This window comes from Hemicordylus capensis, chromosome 2 (assembly GCF_027244095.1).
Source record: "Hemicordylus capensis ecotype Gifberg chromosome 2, rHemCap1.1.pri, whole genome shotgun sequence".
Taxonomy (NCBI): domain Eukaryota; kingdom Metazoa; phylum Chordata; class Lepidosauria; order Squamata; family Cordylidae; genus Hemicordylus; species Hemicordylus capensis.
The window spans coordinates 212,662,288-212,687,132 of record NC_069658.1 but is presented as its reverse complement, the minus strand read 5'-3'; the positions used below and the strand labels follow the sequence as shown (position 1 = coordinate 212,687,132).

At 50.3% G+C, this 24,845-nt stretch overlaps 1 protein-coding gene across 13 annotated transcripts in view; it reads right to left on the bottom strand.

Annotated features, from left to right (window-relative positions):
• Positions 1-24,845, bottom strand: part of LOC128343637 (protein unc-13 homolog A-like) — a 119,592-nt gene that overhangs the window by 19,644 nt on the left and 75,103 nt on the right. For 9 of the 13 annotated variants that reach the window (XM_053293059.1, XM_053293063.1, XM_053293060.1 and 6 more), the window contains 14 exons: positions 24,023-24,091; positions 23,222-23,311; positions 21,889-22,023; positions 20,394-20,527; positions 20,170-20,255; positions 19,807-19,933; positions 18,683-18,779; positions 17,335-17,478; positions 15,513-15,596; positions 14,042-14,119; positions 9,939-10,027; positions 8,319-8,471; positions 7,945-8,068; positions 528-566 (listed from right to left, as the gene is read on the bottom strand). In XM_053293059.1, the coding sequence (XP_053149034.1) occupies positions 528-566; positions 7,945-8,068; positions 8,319-8,471; positions 9,939-10,027; positions 14,042-14,119; positions 15,513-15,596; positions 17,335-17,478; positions 18,683-18,779; positions 19,807-19,933; positions 20,170-20,255; positions 20,394-20,527; positions 21,889-22,023; positions 23,222-23,311; positions 24,023-24,091 (1,449 nt within the window). The remainder of the gene's footprint in view (positions 1-527; positions 567-7,944; positions 8,069-8,318; positions 8,472-9,938; positions 10,028-14,041; positions 14,120-15,512; positions 15,597-17,334; positions 17,479-18,682; positions 18,780-19,806; positions 19,934-20,169; positions 20,256-20,393; positions 20,528-21,888; positions 22,024-23,221; positions 23,312-24,022; positions 24,092-24,845) is intronic. The other 4 variants (XM_053293065.1, XM_053293066.1, XM_053293072.1 and 1 more) reach the window with 1 other exon arrangement.

The following is a 24,845-nucleotide window of genomic DNA, read 5'->3' as shown; positions in this document are numbered from 1 at the left end:
CCATTTGGCACCTTTCCCCAAACCATTCAGGTTTAAAGTCCTCGGTGCAAGGGTTTACCAGTTCCACTTGGGCTCTAAAGCACCTTGTACACTGATAATAAGCAGCCAGAACATTGGAACCATCTTGAACAGCTCCGTGATAGAGGAGGGACCCGTAACATAGATATGCTCACCATATTTGTGCCTCACACTCCTTGCACAGGGCAACCTTTGACCCCAGAGCTTTACACCATGAGAATACCAATGCATGGCCCCCTACGAGACAGAAGGCCATGCTGCACGAGACCTCGGACACCAGCTGACTCAGATAAGAAACGACACAGGACACACACCTTGACACCACACACAACGAAACGCAATGCCCAGGTCTCTCTAACCTCAAGGCCTCTGTTGCCCACCCCTCTCTCTGTCATTCAGACTGCACTGCCGGGGGAAAAGGGGATTTGGGCATTTCTCTGTCCCTGCAGATATAGTTTGGGACCCTGTGGCTACAGACAGACAGTCAAAGAACTAGGACGGCCAATTACCTTCTCGGCTCCCTTGCCATGCTTTCTTAAGAGAGTTCCCTGTAGAAACAATATCACAAATTGATCACAAGGCACTCTAGAATGGGAGCATGTCTAAGCATGGAAAGCTACTGGGAGGGAGGGAGGGGAGGGAAGGAAGGAAGGAAGCAATAGGGAGGGAGGGAGGAGGGAGGGAGGGAAGGAAGGAATAGGGAGGGAGGGAAGGAATAGAGAGAGAAGGAAGGAATAGAGAGGGAGGGAGAAATAGGAAGGAAAGAAGGAGATTCAAGGAGAGAAATATGTCTTCATCAGTGGACAGTGCATGGGACAGAGGGAGAAAGAGACTTTCTTGTTAGTCTCTTTGTACAGTGATGTATCCTAGCTTTCCCAGATTAGTCCCACTTCACTATGTCTTCTCTTCCCTTTCTCTCCTAATGTGTCATGACTTCACTTTTTTTTACTTTACTTTTTACTACAAACTCAAGGGCAGGGCCTGTGTGTTATTTTTCATATAGCACCTAGCAGTTTTGGAGAATAATGATAACCAATAATGATAGTACCACCAGCAGCCTGATCAGAAATTTGACAAGAGTCCCGGGTCTGGCATGAGTTCACTGACCCCAAAGTACCTTTATCTAAGCCTATCTTTCCTTTAGTTGCTAATTTTCCTAACAGGTTGGGAGAGGGAGAAGAAGAGATAGTTAGCTGCTAAGGAAAGAAAAGCACAGATAAATGTCCCTGGGGATAACCAGCCACCAGAGGGAAGAGAAGCAGGTAGAGAAAAACAGAGTGCCCAGCACCTCTGTGATCCAATTCAGTGAACTATCCCCAAAGGAGTTTATTTTATCTTTGCCGTTGATTGTTGCTTCTGCTCCCCCTCTCAATCTCTAGGGAAGATTAGCCACCAGAGACAGGCATAGCAATGGGTGGAGGAAGGTGGCTAGAGGCTCTCTGGCAAAGTGGATATTTCTAAGGTTCTTGTTCACCATTTTCCTCATCTTCCTTGTCATCAGTGTCTCTTTTGAGAGCTGTGCAGTCCAAGGCCTGGGACACTAGCAGGGATTCTCAATGTTGGGCCCCCAGATTTTATTGGACTTCAACTCCCACAATCCCCAGGCCCAGTGGCCTTTTTGCTGGGGATTATGGGAGTTGAAGTCCATTAACATCTGGGGACCCAACGTTGAGAATCCCTGCACTAGAGCACAGCATATATCTATCACAATACAGCAATTATGGGATAGGCCATGCCCCATATTTTTCTGCCTCGGCTCCTCCATGCATGTATATTTCTGAACCTGCCATGGTCTCCCCTCAGCAGCGCTAGGGGGCCGGTTACAGAAGGATCCCATTTGCAGAGCGACTATGCCCCTGTGACTCAGGACAGATTGAAACTACTGAGCATGTCCTCCTACACTGTCCGTTCTATAGAGACATTCGTGCCTCTCTCATTCTCCCATTGTTGAGCAAGTTCCCGGGACGTCCGAGACAATTCTACAGCTTTTGGTTACTCTCTGACACTAAACCTGCCATTACGTATAGAGTTGCCAGGTCCTGTGTGGCTGAGATCGGCATCCGTCGAAGGCTGTGAGCCCCTTTTGCCTTAATCTGATTCTTGACTCTGGATTGAGCTCACACTTGCCCATGCCTCCCTTCCCATTTTTTAAAATTTCATTTTATTGCTTTTCTATAATATTTTTACCACTTTATACTCCCCTTTTTATCTTTTCTGTGCATTTTTATAATAGAAATAGTATTATTTTATCTCTTTTATTTTTTAGGAGTTTAAGTATTTTAGTATTAACGTGTACATATGTAATCATTTTTCTCTCATCCTTAATTTTAGCCTTTTCATGATATGTATCATCATATTATTTAATTTATACAAATTAAAAGTTATGATGATAATTTGTATTCACTTTTAGTACTAATATGTATTTACATGTCTATTTTAACCTGTCTGTTTTAATTTGGAGCGATCCTTAATTTTAGCCTTGCATGATATGTATCATCATATCATCTTCATATAACATGTAATTTTTAACTTGTATTCACTTTTAGTATTAATATGTATTCATATAATTTTATGCTGGTCTCTGACTGTAATAAAGATTGAATGATTGATTGATTGATAGATATTTCTGAACCATATAGCATAGGGTTCCGAACCTTGGACCCCCAGATATTGTTGGCTCACAACTCCCAACACCTACTGCCACAATGGCTGTGTATGATGGGAGTTGTATTCCACCTTCATCTGGGGTGCCAAGGTCGGGAACCCCTGTGTTGTGATAACAGCAGATTATGGGGATCACACAGGGGCCAGAAACGTCCCGTCTGTTTACAAGGAAGATAAGATTCTCTGGAAACAGACTCTGCTTTGCACACTGGCATGGCTTAGTGCCCTAGAAACTGAGTTCTCAGTCAGGTTCCCAGTTCAAATCTCGCTCTCTGCCACGCACTCACCCAGTAGCTTTTGGCATGCCTCTTCTCCCCATCATCTGCAGTATGTGGACAGCAACACCGGCCTACCTTGCAAGGCCGTCGCAAGGCTTACTGACACAGTGCACGTGTAACACTTTGAATGGTCTGGCGCGCCATATAAATGCAAAGGAAGGTTCTCTCTCCCATAGGAGGAGTAAAGCGGTACATCCACATCGCAGGTCCGCCATGTCGAAATGCAGGAGGGGGCAGGAGAGGAGAAAAGGGGGGTCTCTACCAACGGGAGGAGCGTGCATGCATTTCCCAGAATAAAGGGACCCCCGCAATGAATCCAGTTTGGCTTCTGCTCATGCTGAACAAATGGGCCACAGGGACCGAATGGGACGAACTGGGGTCTGCTTTCAGCACCCCCTTGGTTGCCCATTCATTTCCCCTGCAAGATCCTCTTGTTTGACACTTCTGTTTGGGTCAGCACCTGTGCCATGGGCAGCAGGAGTCCCAGCGTCCCCCCCGCTTTTAACCCTTCACTGCCCCAGGAGGCAGGAGGCTCCAAACTGCACATGCCCCATGCCGCTAGAGAACATTCCTGGCGGCAGAAGGTGCTGTGGAGTTGTGAGCCCGTGGCCCCACAGATTGAGGAGTGTAGGTGGCCAGTGCCCCAGAGGGTGGGAGTCGGGCTTGAAAGACCCACGTCCTGGGCAATGAGTGGGTGTGAACCCTTTGTCGGTCAAGGCTGGGAGGGTGAGTGGCCGGGGTGCATCAAGGAGGGTCGGGGAACTGGCACTGGCTGACACACCCCGCACCCCAGAGATGGGAAGCCTTGGTTGGTTGGGCAGGGGAGTGTGAGTGGCCGGAGGTCCCAAGGGCAGGAAATTGGCCTCAGAGGACGCCGACCCTCTGACACCGCCTGCCTTTCGCCTTCCAAGCTTAAGCCTCTCCAAAACCCTATTCTGTTGGAAGGGGGAAGTGCTCCTCCATGGGTCACAGGGATGCCAGGGGGCTATTCAGCTCAGAGAACCCACTTCCTCTTGGACCCCCCCTTCCTTCCCCCTGCAAAATCATCATGGGATCCCACTTTTCCTTCTTAGCCCCTCCTTAGCCCCCACCCCCAGCAATCCCACCCCTCCAGGAAGCACTGCTAGTGTAGAAATCAGATGGGGCAGGATGGAAGGGGCAGAGAGGAGAAGACTTTCCCACCAAGACGTTCTAGCTGGCGCGAAGCAGCTCAGCAACCGGGGGGGGGGTGTGTCACAGAACAAGAAGAGGCGAAGGCAATTTGAGGAGGGGGGGCAGGAGCAAGGAGAGAAGGCACAGGGGGAGGGGGCAGGGCAGGCAGCCACAACAGGACGACAAAAATACCAGCTTGAGTTTTGTTTCGGAAGGCGGGGGCTTGGTAGAGACGCAAGGCACACGGAAAGGAAGAGAGACAGACAGACAGACAAGGTTCGCTGCTGTACTTACAATCATCTGCCCGGTGAGAAGAGGGGAGCATTTAGAAAGAACAACCGTTGTGTGAGTGGGCAGCAACCTTCAACGCACGGAAAACCCACCCCCCACCGGCAAACCAGGCCTCGTCCCCCAACCACATCTCCTCTGGCAGGGCTGTCCTTAAGAGAGCCTAACCGGCTTCCCATCAGTACAGGTGGCAACCTCCTGGCTGTAGCGCAGGCCACAAAAGCGACACTCTTGTGTGTGGGCACGTGCGCACGTGTGCCGTGAAGACCCGCTGACTTTCAGCAAGCCCACACTGGAAGGCTGAGGTCTCCGTCCCCTCCCGCTGAAGCCCCCTCCCAATCCCCTTGTTCCATGAAAGGCAAGGAAAGCGAGTTGCGTATTTTCAGTATGTATTTGTAACTACAGAGAGGGTGGGGCAGGGAGAGATAGCTTTTGCACCGCTGAATTCTAAAGGCAGAACCATAGATGAGTATATTATAAATTGTGCTTTGGACATCTCCCCCTGAGCTAACTGGGAAAAAGAGTCATCAGAAGCAGCTGGAGAACTTTGCAAGACTTTAGAGCTGAGCCATCTAGCAACCGTTTCTTGCAGGACTGTAGATCTGAGCTCTCTACCAGCTCCGTTCAGCAAAATTCTCTTAACTTGTAGATGAAACTGAGAGCTTGCAGAGACTGCTGAGGAGCTGAGCTCTCTTGCCACCTGCTTAGCTGAGTTTTTAAAAGAGGAAACTTCAGTTTCCTCTGAAAACAAATGACTGAAACCAAATCAAGAGAGAGTCCAAAGTCAGAGAGTTCTGAACTGTACGAGGGTGATCAGCCTTAGCAACAGTCCCCTCCTAGGGTCAACCAAAAGTGTCTCCCCCACTTTCACTGCATGATTCATGAGAGGAGAGCTGGTCTTGTGGTAGCAGACTTGACTTGTCCCCTTAGCTAAGCAGGGTCTGCCCTGGTTGCATATGAATAGGAGACAAGAAGTGCGTGAGCACTGTAAGATATTCCCCTCTGGATGGAGCTGCTCTGGGAAGAGCATCTAGGTTCCACGTTCCCTCCCTGGCAGCATCTCCAAGATAGGGCTGAGAGAGATCCCTGCCTGCAACCTTGGAGAAGCTGCTGCCAGTCTGTGAAGACCATACTGAGCCAGACTGACCAATGGTCTGACTCAGTATATGGCAGCTTCCTATGTCCTATGAAGGGGCGATTTAGAGGGTTGTGTGTGTGCAAAGTTATCGGGGTTTGCAGTGCTCCTTGCCATGGCTGTTAGCTGGATCCGGCCATCTTTCCCTGCTATGCCCTGCTCCATTCTATGTCATCACTTAACATTGCACTGAGGTGTATTCTGCGGGGGGCGAGGGTGGGAATGGTGTCCCCAGAGAGGAATGCTGCTCTACCCCCACTGCTGCAAATTACAGCTGGCAGCAGTGAAGGAAAGCCAATGGGGGGGGGGGAATCACATCCCTGCTTTTGCAACGGAGCCCCCTCATTCAGCCCAAAGCTCAGCGAGCTTTGGGCCCAATGCTAGCATCTCTCCCGCTGACGTTTCCCCCGTATTGGGCTTCCCAAAGTATAGTCCCCTTCCTTCTCCTCCTGCCCACCCCATCAGCCAGCCTTGAGGAATCTTTAGGGTGGTGTGTAGGCCACCGTGTCTGAGACCACAAAAGAGGGAAAGCACCCCCCTTCTGTATTCCTTAACCCCAGCCTCCCTGTAAGCTCCCCCTTTCCCATCACAGGCACCAAAAACCCCAAGTTAGAGCTCACAAAACCAGCAGATTTCACCTCTTTTCTGTTTGTAAGAAATGCACGAACCACACGCAAAAAGCAGAGCTTCTCTCTCTCCCCAGCACTGCTGCCCCGCTCCCACCTTTCCAGGAGGCTTGGAGGGGGCAGCAGGCCAGGCAGGGGGCAGCCAAGATGGCTGCAGCTTCTCATTGCCTCCGTGCTTGCTGTCTCGCTGGAGAGCAGCAACCAGCAAGAGCACTCTCTCTGAAAAGCCAGCGTTCCCAACATAGCACGGGAGTGTTCCAAGTAAGACCGCTCATTCTCCCACCCTGTGCCGGAATCCACGTTTGGACTAAACCTGAGGTAGGTAGGGGTGTAAGCCACGGAGGACCGATTCCCATGTGAATTGGGAGGACCATGAGACAAGGGGAAGGCAGAGCAGGCGTCGCAGCACTGAGGTGAAATGCTCCCTTTGGCCCATCCCTCTTGGGACGGGAGATGAGCCATCAAAAGTCTGCCCCAGGAGTGCCTGGATATGCCTTTAGTGCAAGAGCCCCCAGTCTTTTTAAACAAGCATATCCCTTCTGTCTCTAACCTTAATTTCAGGTACTGCATAGAGAAAGAATGATAAGAGTGTGTGTGTTTAGCATGTGTGTATGCGCATGTGTGTGTGCACACACACACACTTGTGCGCACGCACACACATACGTATTACAGTTAGGGAAACACACACATACGTATTACAGTTAGGGAAACAGGCTACTCCAGTCACTGGCTCACAGCCACACAAAGTTAACCATAAGCAGTCTTGTTGAAATTAATGGGACAGGCTTCCTTGTCCTGTTCCTTTCAGTGAGAGTCCTCCGTGTAATTTTCTGAAGGCAGGTAGAGGGGAGGGGCACACTGAGCTTCAGCATATAGCCAGCCAATCAGGAGAAGAGGAGGAGGGTCTTTTTGCTTCCCCATCTGCAGAGGACACATCGCCGAGGATGCGTCAGCTTCAAGCCAGCAATCCTCAGAGGGGGAACAAATAATGTGGCTGTGGAGTGGGGAGGCCAGAGGGCCCTGAATGCCCCTTGGGAGCCCTTCAAGTAACCCTAGGGGTACTGATGCCCCCTGCTGGGAACCCCCCTGGTCTAGGGAAGAACCTCAGAAGCACCTCGCTGGGTCTGATCAAAGTCCAGTCAAGGAACAGGAGTGGGAAGCTAGCTCACTGTGCATGCTTCAGCTCGGAGTTAATTTCGGAAATTAAACAGAAGCTGGAGGAGCAGAGCACAACCAGAACCAGCAGAGAAACGAGGAAGGGGCTGGATGAGGCCAGAGGCGTTCATAAAAAGAAGAAGGAAACTATCCTGAGGACTAGGAACTTGCTCGTGTGAAAAGGAAACCGGGTTTTCTCAGGAGGTGAAATTCTCCAGCTCATAGAAAAGTTGGCGCTCATGTTTTCGTGATTGTGAGATATATACCAGGGGTCCCCAAGCTGTGGCCCTCCAGATGTTGCTGAACTATAACTCCCATCACCCCTAGCTATAATTAATTGTGGCAGGGGATGATGGGAGTTGTAGTCCAGCAACATCTGGAGGGCTACAGTTTGGGGAGCCCCTGTCCACACCAAGGCGTGGCCCACCCAAGGCTCTCCAGCCATTGTTGGACTACAACTCACATCACCCCAGCCGCAACTGTGGTTGGGGATGATGGGAGTTGTAGTCCAACCACAGCTGGAGAGCCCCCTGCCACATCAAGTCGCCCACTCTTCCCAAGGGCAATGGGGGGTGGTGGGGGGAAGCGGTACAGTCCACCCTGCTAACTTGCTGCCAGCAGGACTCACCGTCTGGTCTGTGAGCGGGGGAAGGACAATGGTCTTCTCCATGGTGTTCATGACAAGCTTCCAGAGCTCCTTCAGCACCCGCTTCAGAACCGTCTTCTCACAAATCTTTGCAAAGAGCGTCAAACTGCAGGAAGAGACGCCGAGGAGAGGGAGAGGGTGAGGCAATGCACTGCTAGGGGCTTGGTTTTCACGGCTTGGTTTTCAAATGTCCCCCAAGGCCTCGTTCTTGACTAGTCTTCTGCTTCGGGTCTCTCCCTGGTTGTTTTGGGATGCGGTTACAGCCGCCGCTCTGTCCTCGCGGTGGCCACCCCTTTTCTGCTCTGCTTCCCACACGCTCCACCCACCCCTGCCCCGCGCATTTTGCTTGCACTCACTTGCTGTCCAGAAGGTCCATGATGGGCTGCAGGACGTTATCGGCATCCTGAGCCACGCTGCTGCAGGCGCTGGCCGGGACGTTCCCCGTCCCCTTCACCTGGCTCAGGATGTCCCCCATCTGCTTGACGCACTCTTCAATGTGTGGCTGGAAACTGAGAGTGGGGAGAGGCAAAGGCCGATGCTGTGAGGACACACGGGAAGGGGCAGGCCAAGGACCACAGAAGTGCCCTACTGGGGAGGGGACAAAGGTCTACCTAGCCCAGCACCCTGTTTCCAACAGGGGGCAGCCAAAGCCCCCTGGGAAGATTGTCGAGGCTAGGGGACGCTTCATTAGTTTCCACCTCGATCAAGCTTCCTTCTCGAGTGTTTCGCCAGTGAAGGACTTCATCGGTCTTCCCACCCAAGCTTTCCCCCTTCACAAGACAAAACCTAAGAACCACTTTGTTAGGAGAACTAGCTAGCTAGCCCAGTATCCTCTTTCCAACAGTGGACAGTCAAATGCCCCAGCAAGGCTCATGGCGGCCTCTCTCGTATCTCCTTTGTTCAAAGCATTCCAGGGCAGCCAGATTGCCTATGAGCATGAAGGCTACATTTAGCTATCCTAACTGTTAGCCATGGGTGCATTCTGGGACGCCTCCCGGAAGGACTGCAGTTCAGCGGCAGAGCCTGTTGCATGTGGAATAGCTCAGGCTCAAAGCATCTCCAGGCAGGACTGGGAAAGATCCTCCCTGAAACCTTGGAGACACACTGCTAGTCAGTGTAGACAATGCTGAGCTAGATGGACTAAGGGTCTGGCTCAGTAAGGCAACTTCCTGTGTCAGAGGCGTAACTATAATAGGGCAAGGGGAGACAATAGGGCAAGATAATAGGGCAAGGGGAGTTGTCTGGGGGCCCACTGCCTTGGGGGGCCCCCCAGAGGCAAGTCACATGACTGACTCCCCCAGCCGCGCACCCGCTGGGGCTTCCTTCCGTTGTATTCATCCTCCGAAATTGATGTGAGTGTTAAGACCTGGAGCTACCAGAACAGCATGTCTTTCTCTAGTACCATGAAATGACTTGCATCGTCCACAATTTACAAAACCTTTTAAAAAATAAAATTTTACTATGCTTTTTGTTACCACTATTCAGCCTCATTTAAGATTTCTCTACTTCATGAGCTGGGCTTCAGTGAGGGGGAGCCCATTTTAAAATCTTGTCTCTGGGCCCACTCCAACCTTGCTATGCCCCTGTATCTCTCTTCTGTGAATCCAGAATGTGTCTGATCTTTCTTCTTTTTCTCTGGCTGACCACTGTTGGAAACAGGATACAGGTCTCAGATGGACTGCTTAGTGTGATGAAGCATGATTTCATCCTATGTTTTAGATCGTTCCATTCCATTTGTGCCTTCTGTGTGCCAAAGGATTGGGGTGCATAATGACAGGTGCAAATAAAAATAATTTGCTTTTTCGGGGTGTGTTGTGATTTCAAGTGTTATGTGTTTTCACGTGATGTTTTAATGCTGTGTTGTGAGTCGCCCGGAGAACAATTTGTTATGGGGCAGCTAACAAAGCTCATTATTATTATTATTTATTATTATTATTAATGACCCATCCTGCCCCTCCTGCCAAAGTTAGCCCTACCTGGTGGCGAACACCCGGCTCAGCTCATCCAAGACGTTGTTGAGTTTCACTTGGAGCTCTTTGAGGATGTCGCTGGCCTCAGTGTCCAGCTGGGAGGGCAGGAAGCAACAGTGCTCATTAGGACTTCTTGGGGAACGAGGAACAGAAGGGCACCCACCCAAAATGACCTCAAAGGGATCCTGTTCTTATAAAGCTACATCAGAAGCACATCTATTATAGTTTGTAAACACAAAAAGAGTCTCCTGAGTAAATAAGCAGAAAATGATGACCATGTGCTCAGGGACTCCCGTCAAAGGGCAATAAATTGCACTGAACAATGACGCCACATCTGTCTGACATTATCCCATGCTGCCACTCTGATTGGCTGAGCTGGTGTGATGTCATGGAATGTTCGGTTACTCGGGAGCTGTGTCTAACGTGGACCTGCAGCAGTTCTTGCTTGGACCGGCCATCTTGCAGAGGGTGGGAAGGGGTGATCTTAGGGTTCAAGACCCATTTGAAATATGTGAAAAGATGGGCATGCCGGCACTGGGTTTTCCCCCTGCGGTTGAGGAACCTCCAAAAGCAAGATCTGAGATTTTGGGAGTGGGACAGGCAGAGAGAGAGAGACAGAGAGTGTTGCTGCAGGAATATGGAGAAGAGCTCATCTTAGCACCACAGCCCCAGTGTGATGTAGCCACCATCAACACCCCACATCAAGACCAGGGTTCCCTTTAATGGAGAATTCGAGATGTTGTTGACTACAAGTCCCAGCATCCCCAGCCAAAGGCCATTAGGGCACTGAAACTGCCTTGGTCGCACTAGTGGATGACCTATGCTGGGAACTAGATGGGGGAGTGAGTCCCTGTTGGTGCTGCTGCACCTCTTCGAGGCGTTCGATACGATCAACCATGGTATCTTTCTTGACCGTCTCTCAAGTATAGGGATTGGAGGGACTGCTTTGGAGTGGCTTAGGTCCTTTCTCGGGGGAAGAGTAATAAGAACATAAGAACAGCCCTGCTGGATCAGGCCCAAGGAGGCCCATCTAGGCCAGCATCCTGTTTCACACAGTGGCCCACCAGATGCTGCTGGAAGCCACAGGCAGGAGATGAGGGTGTGCCCTCCCTCCTGCTGTGACTCCCCTGCGACTGGTACTCAGAGGCATCCTGCCTCTGAGGTTGGAGGTGGCCTATATATAGCCCTCTGACTAGTAGCCGTTGATAGAACTCTCCTCCATGAAGTGATCCAAACCCCTCTTCAAGCTATCCAGGTTGTTGGCTGTAAGCATAACTTGCGGCAGAGAATGCCACAAGTTGTGATTATGCGTTGTGTGAAAAAGAACATCTGTTTGCTGGTCTTAAATTTCATGGCAATCAATTTCATGGGATCAACCCTGGCTCTAGTGTTATGTGAGAGGGAGAAGAATTTCTCTCTATCCACTTTCTCCACTTCATGCACGATTTTATAGCCCTCTATCATGTCTCCCCACAGTTGTCTTTTTTCTAAACTAAATAGCCCCAGGGGTTGTAGCCTAGCCTCATAAGGAAGGTGCTCCAGGCCCCTGATCATCTTGGTTGCCCTCTTCTGCACCTTTCCCAGTTCTACAATGTCCTCCTTAAGATATGGTGAGCAAAGCTGTACACAGTATTCCAGGTGCGGCAGCACCATTGTTTTGTATAAGGGCATGATAATATTAGCCGTTTTATTTTCCATCCCCTTCCTAATGACCCCTAGCATGGAATTGGCCTTTTTCACAGCTGCCGCACATTGAGTCGACACTTCCAACAAGCTGTCCACCACGACCCCAAGATCCCTCTCCTGGTCAGTCACCGACAGCTCAGATTTGGTTCCCCCCCCCATGCTGTTTAACATCTACATGAAGCCACTGAGAGAGGTCATCCAGGGATTTGGACTGAGCTGTCAGCAATATGCGGATGACACTTCACTCTCTCTTGCCTTATCACCTGCTCCTAGGAGGCAGTGGATGCCTTGAATTGGGGGCTGGAGGCCATAATGGGTGTAGGGATGTGCAAACAGGCTCAAAACTGAACCAGCTTGACTTCAAACTGCCTCGGTTCAGCTCAACATCGGACATGACCCAGGCCACGCAGGGGCCCATTGCATATGCGCGATGGTCTCCAAAATGGCCACTGCAACAGAGGTAAGGCCCAGAAAGGGCTGAAGACCACCCAAACCAGGTGATTTAAGGCATAATGGAGGCCGGTGGCGGTAGGAGGAACCCCCCCCCAGGTCCTAGGAGAAGTCCCCCCGGAGGGAGTAAGCACTATTTGAGTCTTCCGAGGGGGCTTTGCTTAGGAGGGAGTCTTGGCTGTTGTGCATGCGGGACATGGCCTTCTTGGTTATTGCCCCCAGACTTTGGAATGCTCTCCCAGTGGGCCTCCGCTCTTCTGTCTCCATCACAGTTCTTAGAGAGCAAGTGGACTCATGGCTGTTTACCCAAGCTTTTATAGGAGTGTTTCTTTTATTGCTGATGCTCTGTATTCTATGGTCTCATTGTGTACATTTTAAAAACTTTTGATTAGGTTTGTATTTTTTAATTCCAATTTAATATTTGTATCGTTTAACTGCTTAATAGTTTTAAAAAATGTTTTGTAAACTGCCGCGAGACTGTTTTAATGAGAGGCAGTATACAAATCAAACCAACACATTAAATAAACAAATTGCAGCTGGGGATGCTGGGAGTTGTAGTCCACAACATCTGGGATTCCCTGTTACAGGGAACACTGGTCAGGACCCTCCTGGACTCTGACCTAGAGGAGGCTTCTTGCAGGAAAATATCCTGGCAGAGACCTCAGCGCCCCCCAACACCCCCCCCCCAGTAAAGCCCCTACAAAGAGCTTGTCTCCTCTCCTTCAGTTGGCCCCTCCGAGGAGCCCTGGGGACCCAGTGTCTCCTCATCAGGGCTTCTGTCCTGTCCGTAGATCCCCCTTCATTGCCCCCGGGGCCCCAGTAGCAGAGGAGATTCCACGCCAGGACCAAACTCCAGCACCGGAGGTGAAATTCTCGCCTGTCTGCTCTGGGCCTCCCTCCCAGCGGGTCTACTTTGGAAGAGGGGGAGGCCGACTCAGGCACTGGCTTTGGATCAGGACCTGGCGGCCCCAGAGACGTACGTTTTGGGCGGTATAAAAATATGTTAAATAAAATAAAATAAAATAAAAAAATAAATATATCATCCTGGTGGCTGTATCATCCCCCTGTTTGGGGCTGGGCTTTGCTGGATCCACAGCTCTTTCACCAAGATCCTGCCTTGCTGGAGCTGGGCACAGACACCCCGAATGCTCCCAGAGTGACGCCATGACAGGAACGGGGTGGGCGGGCTAAAATGGCAGCACTGAGAGGAGTGCTGGGAAAGCAGGGACTAGGGGTGTGTGCAAACGATTCGTCCCGAACCAGTTCGTCTCAAACCAGGGCCAGTTCAAAGGTTTGATTGTGTACAGTGCTGGGGGTGGTTCGGTCCATGGTCGAACCGGGCCCAGTTTGGACGAACTGGTTCGGGACGAATAGGGGTATTCCCAAGGTGGCGGCGGCAAGAGGAGGGGAAAGTTGCTATCCTGGCCACTCACCGCCATTCACCCTCCCAGTCTTACCACGCTTGCTCTCCCCACCTTTACTAAGCCACTGGCTCGATGGTGGCTCGGTTCTGGCCTCCGTGCATGCGTAGAGGCCATTTGTGTCACCATGCGTTCTGCCCCTTTACTTGCAAAGGGGAATCCTCACCAAATTCCCCTTTGTAAGTATATCCTCCGAACTGGTTCGGCCCGGTTTGATGGTCGAACCGGATCCGACCCGACTGAGCTGGGTCGGTTTGAATCCAGTTTGAATTCAAACTGGACCGGTTCCATGCACACCCCTAGTGGGGGCCCAGTGGCATCACAAGCTGAAGCTGGCCCATGATTAAGCTGCTCTATTTATTCATTTAAAGTATTTATACCCCACCCCTCCAGTAGACTACTGCTCACAACATTAATAAAATAGATATAATCTAGATAAATAGATAAAAAATTAATAAAATTAAACCAGTTAAAAGACCAAGCTAAAACCACATTTAAAATGACAGATTTTAAAGTTTCAAATTAAAAGTTACGAGCTTTATCCGTGCAAACCTCTTTCCCTCCCATGGCTTCGAACATCTTCTCCAACTGGACTCGCAGTTGCTGGATGTTGTTCATCAGGATGCAGGGCTAGAGTGGGGGGGGGGGGAATAAAACCTCGGTTATGAGGAACCAGAGCCAACCCTTTATCATGGTCCCTGGCAAAAGTCTCAAAGCAGCAAGCAAGCTTCCGAGTTCCACAGAACTCTTCTTCAGGCCGGATACGAGCCAAAACCAGTCAGGGAGAGATAAAAAGCTGAACACAATGTTGGGGCCCCACAGTCTAGAGTTTGCACAGTTTTAAGATGGAGGGTGTTGCAGACTTCATGGGGTCTGAAGACTTAGCACTCTGCTTGGCGGCAAAACAGAACTCAGTGGCTGCTGAAGTTACAAGCATGTCCCACTTCTCATCTGTGCAACAGTGGAGGGTAGGCTAGTGAGCAATCAGGCCATGGCTTGTGCAAATGGTTTCCTAGGGGTGGTGGGTTGTCCACCCTAACCCCCACTTCCAATCCCCAGTGCCCCTGGGTAACCTATTGTGCAGGCACAGGAACATAAGAATCTGCTGTCTACTGAGTCAGACCCTCATTCCATGTAGCTCAGCATCGTCTACACTGACTGGCAGCAGCAACTCTGCAGGATTTCAGGCTGAGACACTGACCCTCATTTGAGATTTAGCTCTAAGGAAGTTAGTCTGCCTTCCCACTCTAAACAGAATCCTCAAGTTGGCTGAAGCTATAAAAGAAAGATAAACTCCCACCAAACCTCAACAAATTAAACCCCCTCCTCGCAATTTTGTTTATTTCTATGCTGCTTTTTCAAATCATCATCATCACAGCATCACATTGAGAAAAGGTCCCCACTGATTGCAAAACAGCAGATTTGGCTCATCAAGAAGTTCAAGTAAAAAGCCTTTTCCAAGCAAGGAGAGAAGAGCTGGTCTCGTGGTAGCAAGTATGACTTGTACCCTTAGCTAAGCAGGGTCTGCCCTGATTGCATTTGAATGGGAGACTACATATATGAGCATTGTAAGATCTTCCCCTCAGGGGATGGAGCTGCTCTGGGAAGAGCATCTAGGTTCCACATTCTCTCCCTGGCAGCATCTCCAAGACAGGGCTGAAAGAGATTCCTGCCTGCAACCTTGGAGAAGCCGCTGCCAGTCTGTGTAGACAATACTGAGCAAGATGGACCGATGGTAGGACTCAGTATATGGCTGCTTCCTGTGTTCCCGTGTTCCAAGGAATTGACATAGACAATGGATAAAACTAGGTGCACAGGAAGCTTCCTCCATCTAGCACAGCACTGGCTGGCAGCGGTTCTCCAGGGTTCCAGAGAGAGGTCTTTCCCTGCTCTGCCTGGAGATTGAACCCGACACCTTCTGTGTGCCAAGCAAGGGCTCTGCCACTGAGCTATGGCCCCTTCCCAGACTCTACGGGGGAGAAGACAAAGGACGGAGGCCAGAAACTTGAGGCGGATACATCACCACTTTCTCCTTCTCTTTGGAGCAGTAGGAGGCAAAATCCTTCGAGATGATCTCAGCGTACTGCAGCAGGACGTTGCTAATGGTCTGAAAGAAAAGTGTGGCAAGTCAGAGAAGAATCTAACATATTGCAACCTTCCTGGATGTGCTCAGATGTCCCTCTAGTCCGCCATTCTTTCCCCCGCAGTGACCAGTCGGATGCCTCCACGATATTCATAAGAACGGCCCTGCTGGAGTGGACCAGACCCAAGGAAGCCCATCCGGTCCAGCATCCTGTTTCACACGGTGGCCCACCAGATGTCTCTGAGAAGCCCACAGGTGAGGGTGTGCCCTCTCTCCTGCTGTTGCTCCCCTGCAATTGGTATTTAGAGCCATCTGGCCTCTAGAGATGTGCACCAACGGCTCATGGACGGGCTGCCAGGGCGGGGTGTGGTTCCCTTAAGAAGCTGATGAGGAGCTCCTCACCTGCCCCACCGCTTTTCCGGGTGCGGTGCCTGCTCCCCAACTGGCTGCTTGGGGCCATGTGCATGCCGATGCCGTGTGGAGAACGCTGCAGGAAACAGCACCACAGCCCCATACGGCTGGTTGAGGACCAGACACTGTGCCTGGAAATGTGGTGGGGCAAGAAGGAGCAGGTAAGGGGTTCCTTACCAGCCCCTTGAGAGAACCGTTCCCCGCCCCAGCTGGCAAACGTCGGACCCTGAGGCGGCTTGTGCATATCCCTACTTGCCCATGAGGCTGGAGGTGGCCTGTAGGCAACAGACTAGTAGCCACTGATATTCCTGTCCTCCATGCATTTGTCTAAGCCCCTTTAAAGGCCATCCAAGGTAGTGGCCATCGCCACATCCCGTGGCAGAGAATTCCATAGATTAATTAGGCAGTGTGTGAAAAAGTACTTCCTTCTGCTGGTCCTAGATTTCCCGGCCTTCAGTTTAATGGGATGACCCCTGGTTCTTGTATTGTGAGTGAGGGGAAATTTTCTCTCTCTGTTCACTCTTTCTACACCATTATACACCTCAATCGTGTCTCCCTGTAGTCACTGCTTTTCCAAACTAAAGAGCCCCAGAGGCTGCACTGGTCCCAGTACAGATCCCTGGAGGACCCCATTCCTTACTCCCTGCCATTTAGAGAACTGTCCATTTATTGCTACCCTCTGTTTCCTGTCCTTCAACCAGTTACCGATCCACACATGAACCTATCCCCTAATCTCATGACTGCTAAGTTTACTCAAGAGCCTTTCCTGGGGATCCTTGTCAAAAGCTTTTTCAAAGTCCAAGGATACTATGTCAACTGGATCACCTTTATCCACATGCCTGTTGACACTCTCAAAGAACCCCAAAAGGTTAGTGAGGTAAGACTTTCCCTTGCAGAAGCCATGCTGGTTCTCCTTCAGCAAGGCCTGTTCTTCTATGTGTTTAACAATTTTGTCCTTAAGAATGCTTTCTCTCAATTTACCTGGCACCGGTTGAGCTAACCAGCCTGTAGTTTCCCAGATACCTCTTGGATCCCTTTTTGAAAACCTGAGTTACATTAGCTACTTTCCTGTCCGCTGGAAAGTAAGAGGACCTTCACAAGGAGGTTGTGATGTGAAGGCCATCAGCGGTAGAATACCCCTCAGAGGCAGAATGCTGTATCTTATTCTAAAACACAGGGTTTCCCCCAGCTATCTCTTAAACATCAGTTCCTATTGGCTAACTATCCCGGGCAGTTAACCAACATTCTGTCTAACAAATAATGATTGGCCAGCAGCTATGATGTCAACAACTTTAATCCTGAATTCTGAAAGTTGACAATGCCTATGGATATAAATTGGACCCCTCCTTACCTTGGCAAACCTGCGCATGTAATGACCGACGATCTGCGGATCGGGGCACTCCAGCTTCTTGATTATTTCAAAGCTCTGGTTGAGTTGGGAGAAGACATCAACCACGGAGCAGGAGAAGAGAGCATGCTCTGACGTTTGTTGGAACTGGAGGGATGCACAAGAGAAACAGAGTTATTGGCTCTGTGTCCGTTTCCCTCCCCCACTTCTGTCTTTTGAGGACAGAACCACAACATTTCAGGAGACAACATTTCAAACTAGTATTTTTAAGCCCGTTATGATAACGGGCGCTAGCTTTCTATCCCGTCTTTTCTGTCTCTCTCTCTCTTTCTGTCTCTTTTTTCCCCCCTTGTCCCCTCTCTCTTTTTGTTTTTTGTTTTGTTTTTGTCTCTGTTTTTGTTCTTCCTTATTTTGCTTTTACTTTTTTTTTAGGGGGGGGGTGGATGAATAACGGCCAAAATGGCCCATGAGAAGGTGGCCGCCCCCGCCTATCGCCCTCCCGCGCACCCAGCTGCCGGAGCCCACCTTACCCGCTCCAGCCCGAAGGAGAAGAGAGGAACTCGGAAACAGAGCTATTCTCTGTGTTAAGCTGCTGCCCATACTGTCACAATGGACGCAATAGGCGTCCTTTGCGTCCATAGCGGCAGTTTGAGCAGTGACTTAGCACAGAGAGGAGCTCTGCTCGTGAGCTCCTCTCTTTTCCCTCGGGCTGGAGCGGGTAAGGTGGTCTTCGACAGCTGGGAGGGCGATAGGCGGGGGCGGCGACCTTCTCATGGGCCATTTTGGCCCTTAATCTTTTTTGGGGGGGAGCGGGGAAGGTGATTTTGGGCAGCTGGGAGGGTGGGTGAGCAGGCGGCGGCTGTGAGCGGGCGGGGGCCTCGTTGGTGGCTTCGCCGCCACCTCGCCCAGCTTCATTTTGGGCAGCTGGGAGGGCGGGTGAGCAGGCGGGGGCGGCGGCTGTGAGCGGGCGGGGGCCTCGTTGGCGGCTTCGCCGCCACCTCGCCCAGCTTCCCTGTCCCCCGTCTCGGTCTTCCCCCGCCGCCATTGCCCTCGCCTTTTTCAGGGCGGCCGCTTCTGGTTGTCTCGGCCTCCTCTCGCCGTGCCGCAGCTCATGGCCGAGGCGGCGGCTCTGCCGCCACCTCGGCCACTTTCCCCCGCTGCCACACACCGGCTAATGGCCGCCCGTGGCTGTGGGACACTGGTGTCTGAGGTCCTGTGTCCCTTGGGCTCTTCTGGGCCTGCGCTTCGCGCAGGCCCAGAACAGCCCAGGGAGGCAGGGACGCAGATCCCCAACATTCCAAAGCCACGGCCACTCACTTAGCCTTTTATTATATAGGATATGGTACACTACCCCATCTTTCTTGTCCCGTTCCAATGCTCCGTGGAGGAAATCCCGTGAGACTTCTTCATTCTCATCCAGCCACTGTATGACAAAAGGCTCGAACCATCTGGGAAAGGAGAAGGAAAAGAGAGGGAGGCGGCAGCTGAGGAGTCTCACCTTTTAAGCACAAGTGGGGACAGAAGAAATCAGAAGAATGGATCTTCCTGCAATTCTCCTCATCCAAAGGACTTCCTGTGCTTTGGAGTTCTACAGAAACTGTTCTTGTTTCCAAAGTGCAACAGCTGCATTAGAGATCCACCATGATTTAGTTTTTAATTCTGGAATTTTATTTATTTATTTATTTATTTATTTGATTGATTGATTGATTTCTTGATTGATTTCTATACCGCCCTTCCAAAAATGGCTCAGGCAGTGCTTGCTGTAGCTTTATCTTCCTTGTGCCATTTCCTCCCTTCTGTCCTGATGTTTTAAAGAACTAAGCTTCTTTAATGCAACCATCGGTATGAGGTTCATAAACAAAACAGTCACAAGAGTGATATGTGTAAGAGTAACCAGCAACCCCCATCTGTCTTAACGATGCACACAGATGCACTGATAATTTGCAATGACAAAAGCTATCTCAGTGTGCCCTTAAGTATGACAGCATCAAGATGGTGTGTGTGTGTGTGTTGCTTTACCCATGCTCAGGAGCACACATGGGCATCCACAGCACCCAACACAAAAACGATCTTGATTCAGTCATGCACTGAGATTCCATTTTTGTAGTGTTTTATCAAGGCGCATTGGCAATGCAGAGAAGGAGAACATCAAGTACTAGAGGCAGGGAGGCAGTTTGGGTTGTTCCTCTCTCTTTTCCCACCTCAGCCATCAGCCACGCTGCCTGCAGGCAGGCTGTTCCTCAGACAGAGCTGCGGGGGTTAACCAGCTCTATCCCGACTTTGATTTTTGAAACCCTCCCAACTCAGCAGGCATGGAAGGAACGCAGTCCAGTACGAAAGGGAGGAAACAGAGATTCGCTCTGCCTTGTTTGGAAACAGCTGAGATTTAAGAAGGCTGGAAAACTCTCAGGGTCAGTGTGGAAGCTCTGTTTCAGCCCCCAATTAAATCTCAGGGGAGGCCACAGGGAGACTTACGCTGGGTATTCGGGCACCCGGCTCTTGAAGGAAGGCAGGTCTTTGACGTATTCATTATACAGCCACTTCACCTTAAAGTGCAGGTTCATGTAGTCAGCGCTCTTGCAGAGTCTATGCTTGTCGTGTTCTGGGGAGCAGAAAGAGAGCGAGAAAGAGTGAAGAGGCAGGAAGGCTTTGGGGAAGGAAAAACCAGCAGGCAGGGAGTTGGGAGGAGTCTGGATAGGGACGGTGCCTCAAAACAGAGAGCATTGGGATTTGACCCTTGGTCCTTTTCCTGCAGTACATATCCTGGGACCCAAATACTAGTCAGTGGACTGGACACCCAAAGGTCAAGAGGCACTGACGAGGCCCCGGGGAGCTCACCTTCCATCGCATATTTCATATCCTGAGCAAAAAGATTCCACATCACTTCAGCGCTGATCTTTCCAACATTCAGCTCTTGAGGAAACCTAGTAGAAGGTCAGGGGCAGAGTGAGAGGCCCTGGAGACCCACACCATTTGGAACCCAATATCCCGCAACCAAATTCTCACCAGGGACTAGAAACTTGAGGCCTCTTTTCTGGCCCTTCCCCCCACTGCACACTTACTGGTTGAGGCAGGGTGTGTATGAGTTCTTATCTTCCTCTATGATCGACACTATCAAGGTGATAAGTTTGGACCAGAAATCCAAATTCTTGATGCTGGGCCCTTGTTCCTCGGGGGGCACTTCACCCTTCTTGGTCTAGGAGGGGTGAACCCAAACAGAAAAGACACATGTTGAGCATGGGATGGGATTCCATTTCGAAGACCCTTTTGATATTTCGTTCTGTGATAGGGCATTAGAGCACTGGGAAAGGTGCAGAAGAGGGCAATCAAGATAATCAGGGGCCTAGAACACCTTCTTTACGAGGCAAGGCTACAACTGGGACTTTTTGGTTTTAAAAAAGGCAGCTTGTAGGAAACTGATTATCTAGACCCATTTCAGACTGGCTTTTGAGCTGGCTATGGGGTTGAGACAGCCTTGGTCGGCCTGATGGATGAACTTTACCAGGGAATCGACAGAGGGAATGTTCAATACCATTGACCATGGTCTCCTTCTGGATCGCCTGGGGGAGCTGAGGATAGGGGGCACCGCTTTGCAGTGGTTCCGCTCCTATCTCTCGGGTAGATTCCAGATGGTGGAGCTTGGTGACAGTTGCTCCTTAAAACGGGAGCTGCTATATGGGCTCAGGGCTCCATAACGTCACCAACGCTCTTTAATATCTACATGAAACTGCTGGGTGAGCTCATCAAGATATTTGGTGTAGGGTGTTATCAGTATGCTGATGACACCCAAATCTATTTCTTCTTGTCATCAATCATCGTCATCATCATCATCAAATGGCATTCATTTCCTAAATGCCTGCCTACAGGCAGTAATGGGCTGCATGAGGGATAACACATTGAAACTGAATCCAAGCAAAATGGAGGTGCTGATTGTAGGGGTTTCAGAATTTGAGGGATGAGTTAGATCTGCTTGTTCTGGATTGGGTTACACTCCTCCGGAAGGAACAGGTATGCAGCTTGGGATACCCTTGGATCCAGGCCTCACCCGTTGGAAATGACCCACTGAAAAGGACTCTTATTGAAAACACTTTGAAAACGCTTCTTATTGTTTGATGGAAAGGCATTCGGTCTTCATAAGGACTTTGGCTCACCATGAGCCTACTTTGACTATTCAGGGGCATTTTTATATATCCCTTTATTATGTGATTTCGTATTATATTGTTGTCTGCACAGGAATGTTTTTATAGTATGATTTTAAGTGTGTGTACCTGTTCTATGTAGAACTTGTAAATTATATTAATATACTCATTTTCAGGTACATTCTGAATTTTTGGCAGCCTCTTATTACATTAGTTCCTTGTTCTGGTCTTTTTGGGGGGCAGCTACATTCTTTTTGGGACCAGCAATGCACCCCATTTTGTGTTGTGTTTTGGCCGACTTCTCCTGCTCGACAGCAATCCTCTGTTCAGGCCCCAACTCCGCATTACTGTCCAGGGCTGGGGTCATGGCATCCTCGAAACACCCCTCAGCCTGTGGGGCCCCGCCCAGCCAGCTCACCGGGTCAGTCTGGTATTCGCGACTGTAGAGCTCGTGGCAGTTGTTAAAGATGTACTCATATGTCGAGTTGAGGCAGGCCTTCACGCAGTCCTTCACCACCTGACTGGCTCGGGGCGGACTCTGGAGTTCCTGGACCTGTTTGGATAAGAAGGTCGGGAACAGTGATTTAAGGCCGGAGGCTGACCAAGTCCACTGCAGACAACCAGACTACAGGGGCGTCCAGAACGGGCTTCACACAGTTAGCAGGCCAGAATGAAAGTCAAGAGGGCTCTTCTCACAATCAGTGAGAAGAGCTCACAGGCTGTTTGTGGGGAAGGAGGGTTAAGCTTACCTTCTCCGTAGACAATCACGTCTCCTTCCCTAGGTGGGCGGATCACCTGGCCAGATGAGCGGCGGCTTCCCTTGTGGCTCGCTTGGCAGCTCTGGGGTTGGGGTGCCGGGATGCGCCGCTGTGCGTCACCCCGCCCCCAGGAAGTACCAATAACGCACCATGCGAGTGTGCAATGCATTACTGGGCCCCCCTTCCCCCACCTGAGTGTGCCAGCTGTTCCAGGCAAAGCAAAGCTAAGGGAGCACTAGTTAACCTCGTTTAACTAGATGACTACTTTGGCGAGTTTGCTGCCATGTAGCCACCGGGACTGGGTGCGATCCCGGCGGTTCACCTGAGTGTGCAAAACGAGGCTGGTTTTGCATGCTCATGTGAATAGCCGCAAGAAGTCTCTTTGCAGATGTTGCAAGCCCTTTATTTTATTTTTATTCATGCATTCATTCAATTTATATGCCGCCCTTCCTAAAGTGGCTCAGGACGGTTTATATTAAAATAAAAAAAACGCACATCATAAAACAATTAAAATCAGAAAACATTGAAACCAGATTAAAACTCATTAAAATTAAAACTAATGAGCCCCTTTGGGGGCTGGTGGTAGGTAGGTAGCTTGTCATGGGGACATAGGAAACAGCCTCAGACTTTTGGTCCATCTAGTTCAGGACTGTCTACACTGACTGGCAGGGGCTCTCCAAGGTTTCAGGCAGGAGTCTCTTCCAGCCCTACCTGGAGATGCTGCCAGGGGTTGAATCCAGGAGACCTTCTGCATTCAAGGATGCAGATGTTCTTCCACTGAGATAGGGCTCCATCTCCTAAGGGGGGCATCTTACAGCAGTCAGTGTTCCCGTGTCGTCACCCATCCCAAGGCAAACCAAGGTAGACACTGCTTAGCAAAGGGGACCATTCACGCTTGCTCCCGGAAGCCTAAGATCTCCTCCTGGTGCCGTTCAAAACAAGCTTCCCTTCCAGTTTCAGAAGGCAAGTTGGGAACTGGGGGCTTAGGCTCACCTTCATCCGGAAGAAGGTGATGCTGGTCAGGAGGTCTACCGTCGATTTGAGGTCCTGCAGTCTTTCTGGACTGCTGGCAGGGAAATTATTCTGCGGGGGGAGGGGGGGAAGAAAGAGAAAACAGGCCTGCGGTCAGACAGCAGTTCCAAATTCTGCAAATCACAGCAGCTAGCCTGACCCTGCGCTGATGTCCCTGCCCACCCACCCCTTCTTAGGGCTCCTCCCAGCAGTTGAAACCAAACTGAATTCCCTGTTTTGAGGACAGCCCTATTGGCAGCACAATCCTATGACTGTCAACTCCAAAGCAAATCTGACAGAATGAGGATTACCGGACCCAAGCACTGCAAGTTGGGAGCATGTTCATTCAAAAAAACCCTAATAATAATAATAATAATAATAATAATAATAAAACCTTGAGCCACTGGGTCAGAGATTGCCTGCAGCCTCTCCCCTTACATCTCCATCTCCAGCAACAAAAGGGACTAGAAACTTACTTTAAAAAAAAAGAAAGGAAAACTGAACCTTCAAAGGTGAGGCCTGGAATACTATAATCCCCAGTATGCCTCAGATGAAAATGGGGCACGCTTGCAACCAGTGTTCCCTTTAAGAGGGAATCCCAGATGTTGTTGCCTACAACTCCCAGAATCCCTAGCTGTGGTGGGTTTTGGCTGAGGATGCTGGGAGTTGTAGTCAAAAACATCTGGGGTTTTCTGTTGGAAGGAACACTGCTTGCAACTGCTAAACAAAACAAAACAAAATAGAAAGAAGTATTGCATTATCACACTCACACACACCACTTACCCGGTACATGGACAGATCAATCCGAAGGGAATTGTGGAGTTGGTCCAGCAGTTTGACGAACCGTTCTTTCTGCCAAAAGAGACAGGCCCCAGGAGCAGGTAAATGAAGTCAAAAACGCAGAGTTCCAGCCCCTGCCCCACAAACATGCCCCTCCCCATCTCTTGAAAGAGTTCTAGCCCTAGCTGATTTGATCACCAGTGTCTATGGATTAAGGAACAAAGCCCTGGCTAAAAAGAAACAAACAAAATAACTGCATGCACCTTGGGGCAGGAAACTGGCCATAGGGTGCAAGGTTAGCGTCCTTCCTGTGCTATGGGCCCACCGATTCTTCGGTCCTGGGCATGTTGGACGAGCGTATTCTCTTCTGCGCATCAAGATGCAGAGGGCTTATCTCTGACCCCCTAACCACTAAGGATTGGCAAGGGCATTCTTTTGCAAGAGAAGCAACAACCAGTTTCAAACTAGCATAGATTCTGGAGCAAAATGTAGGCTTAATTCCATCTGTTTATGAGTTGGCAATTTGGGGTGATCCACTCCAAAGGCTGAACTGGCTGTGACATACGGTTTCTATGCCTCGTTTGGGATTAATTAGCTGAGAAGCTCCATAGTGTGAGGAATAGGAGCTCTGGGACCGGAGAATAGGGTAACCAGACCCAAGGGCTCTCTGGAAGGGGGTCTCAGCTATCCTCTGCTCTTGGGCAGTTCCAGTGGCCAGGAGGAGGTACTGCAGCTCACTGCAGTTTGTCAGATGACAGAAAGAAGCCAATGGGGAGTCACCTGGTCCTATACAATTTTAGATTGTGACAAATGGCTCAATTTTGTC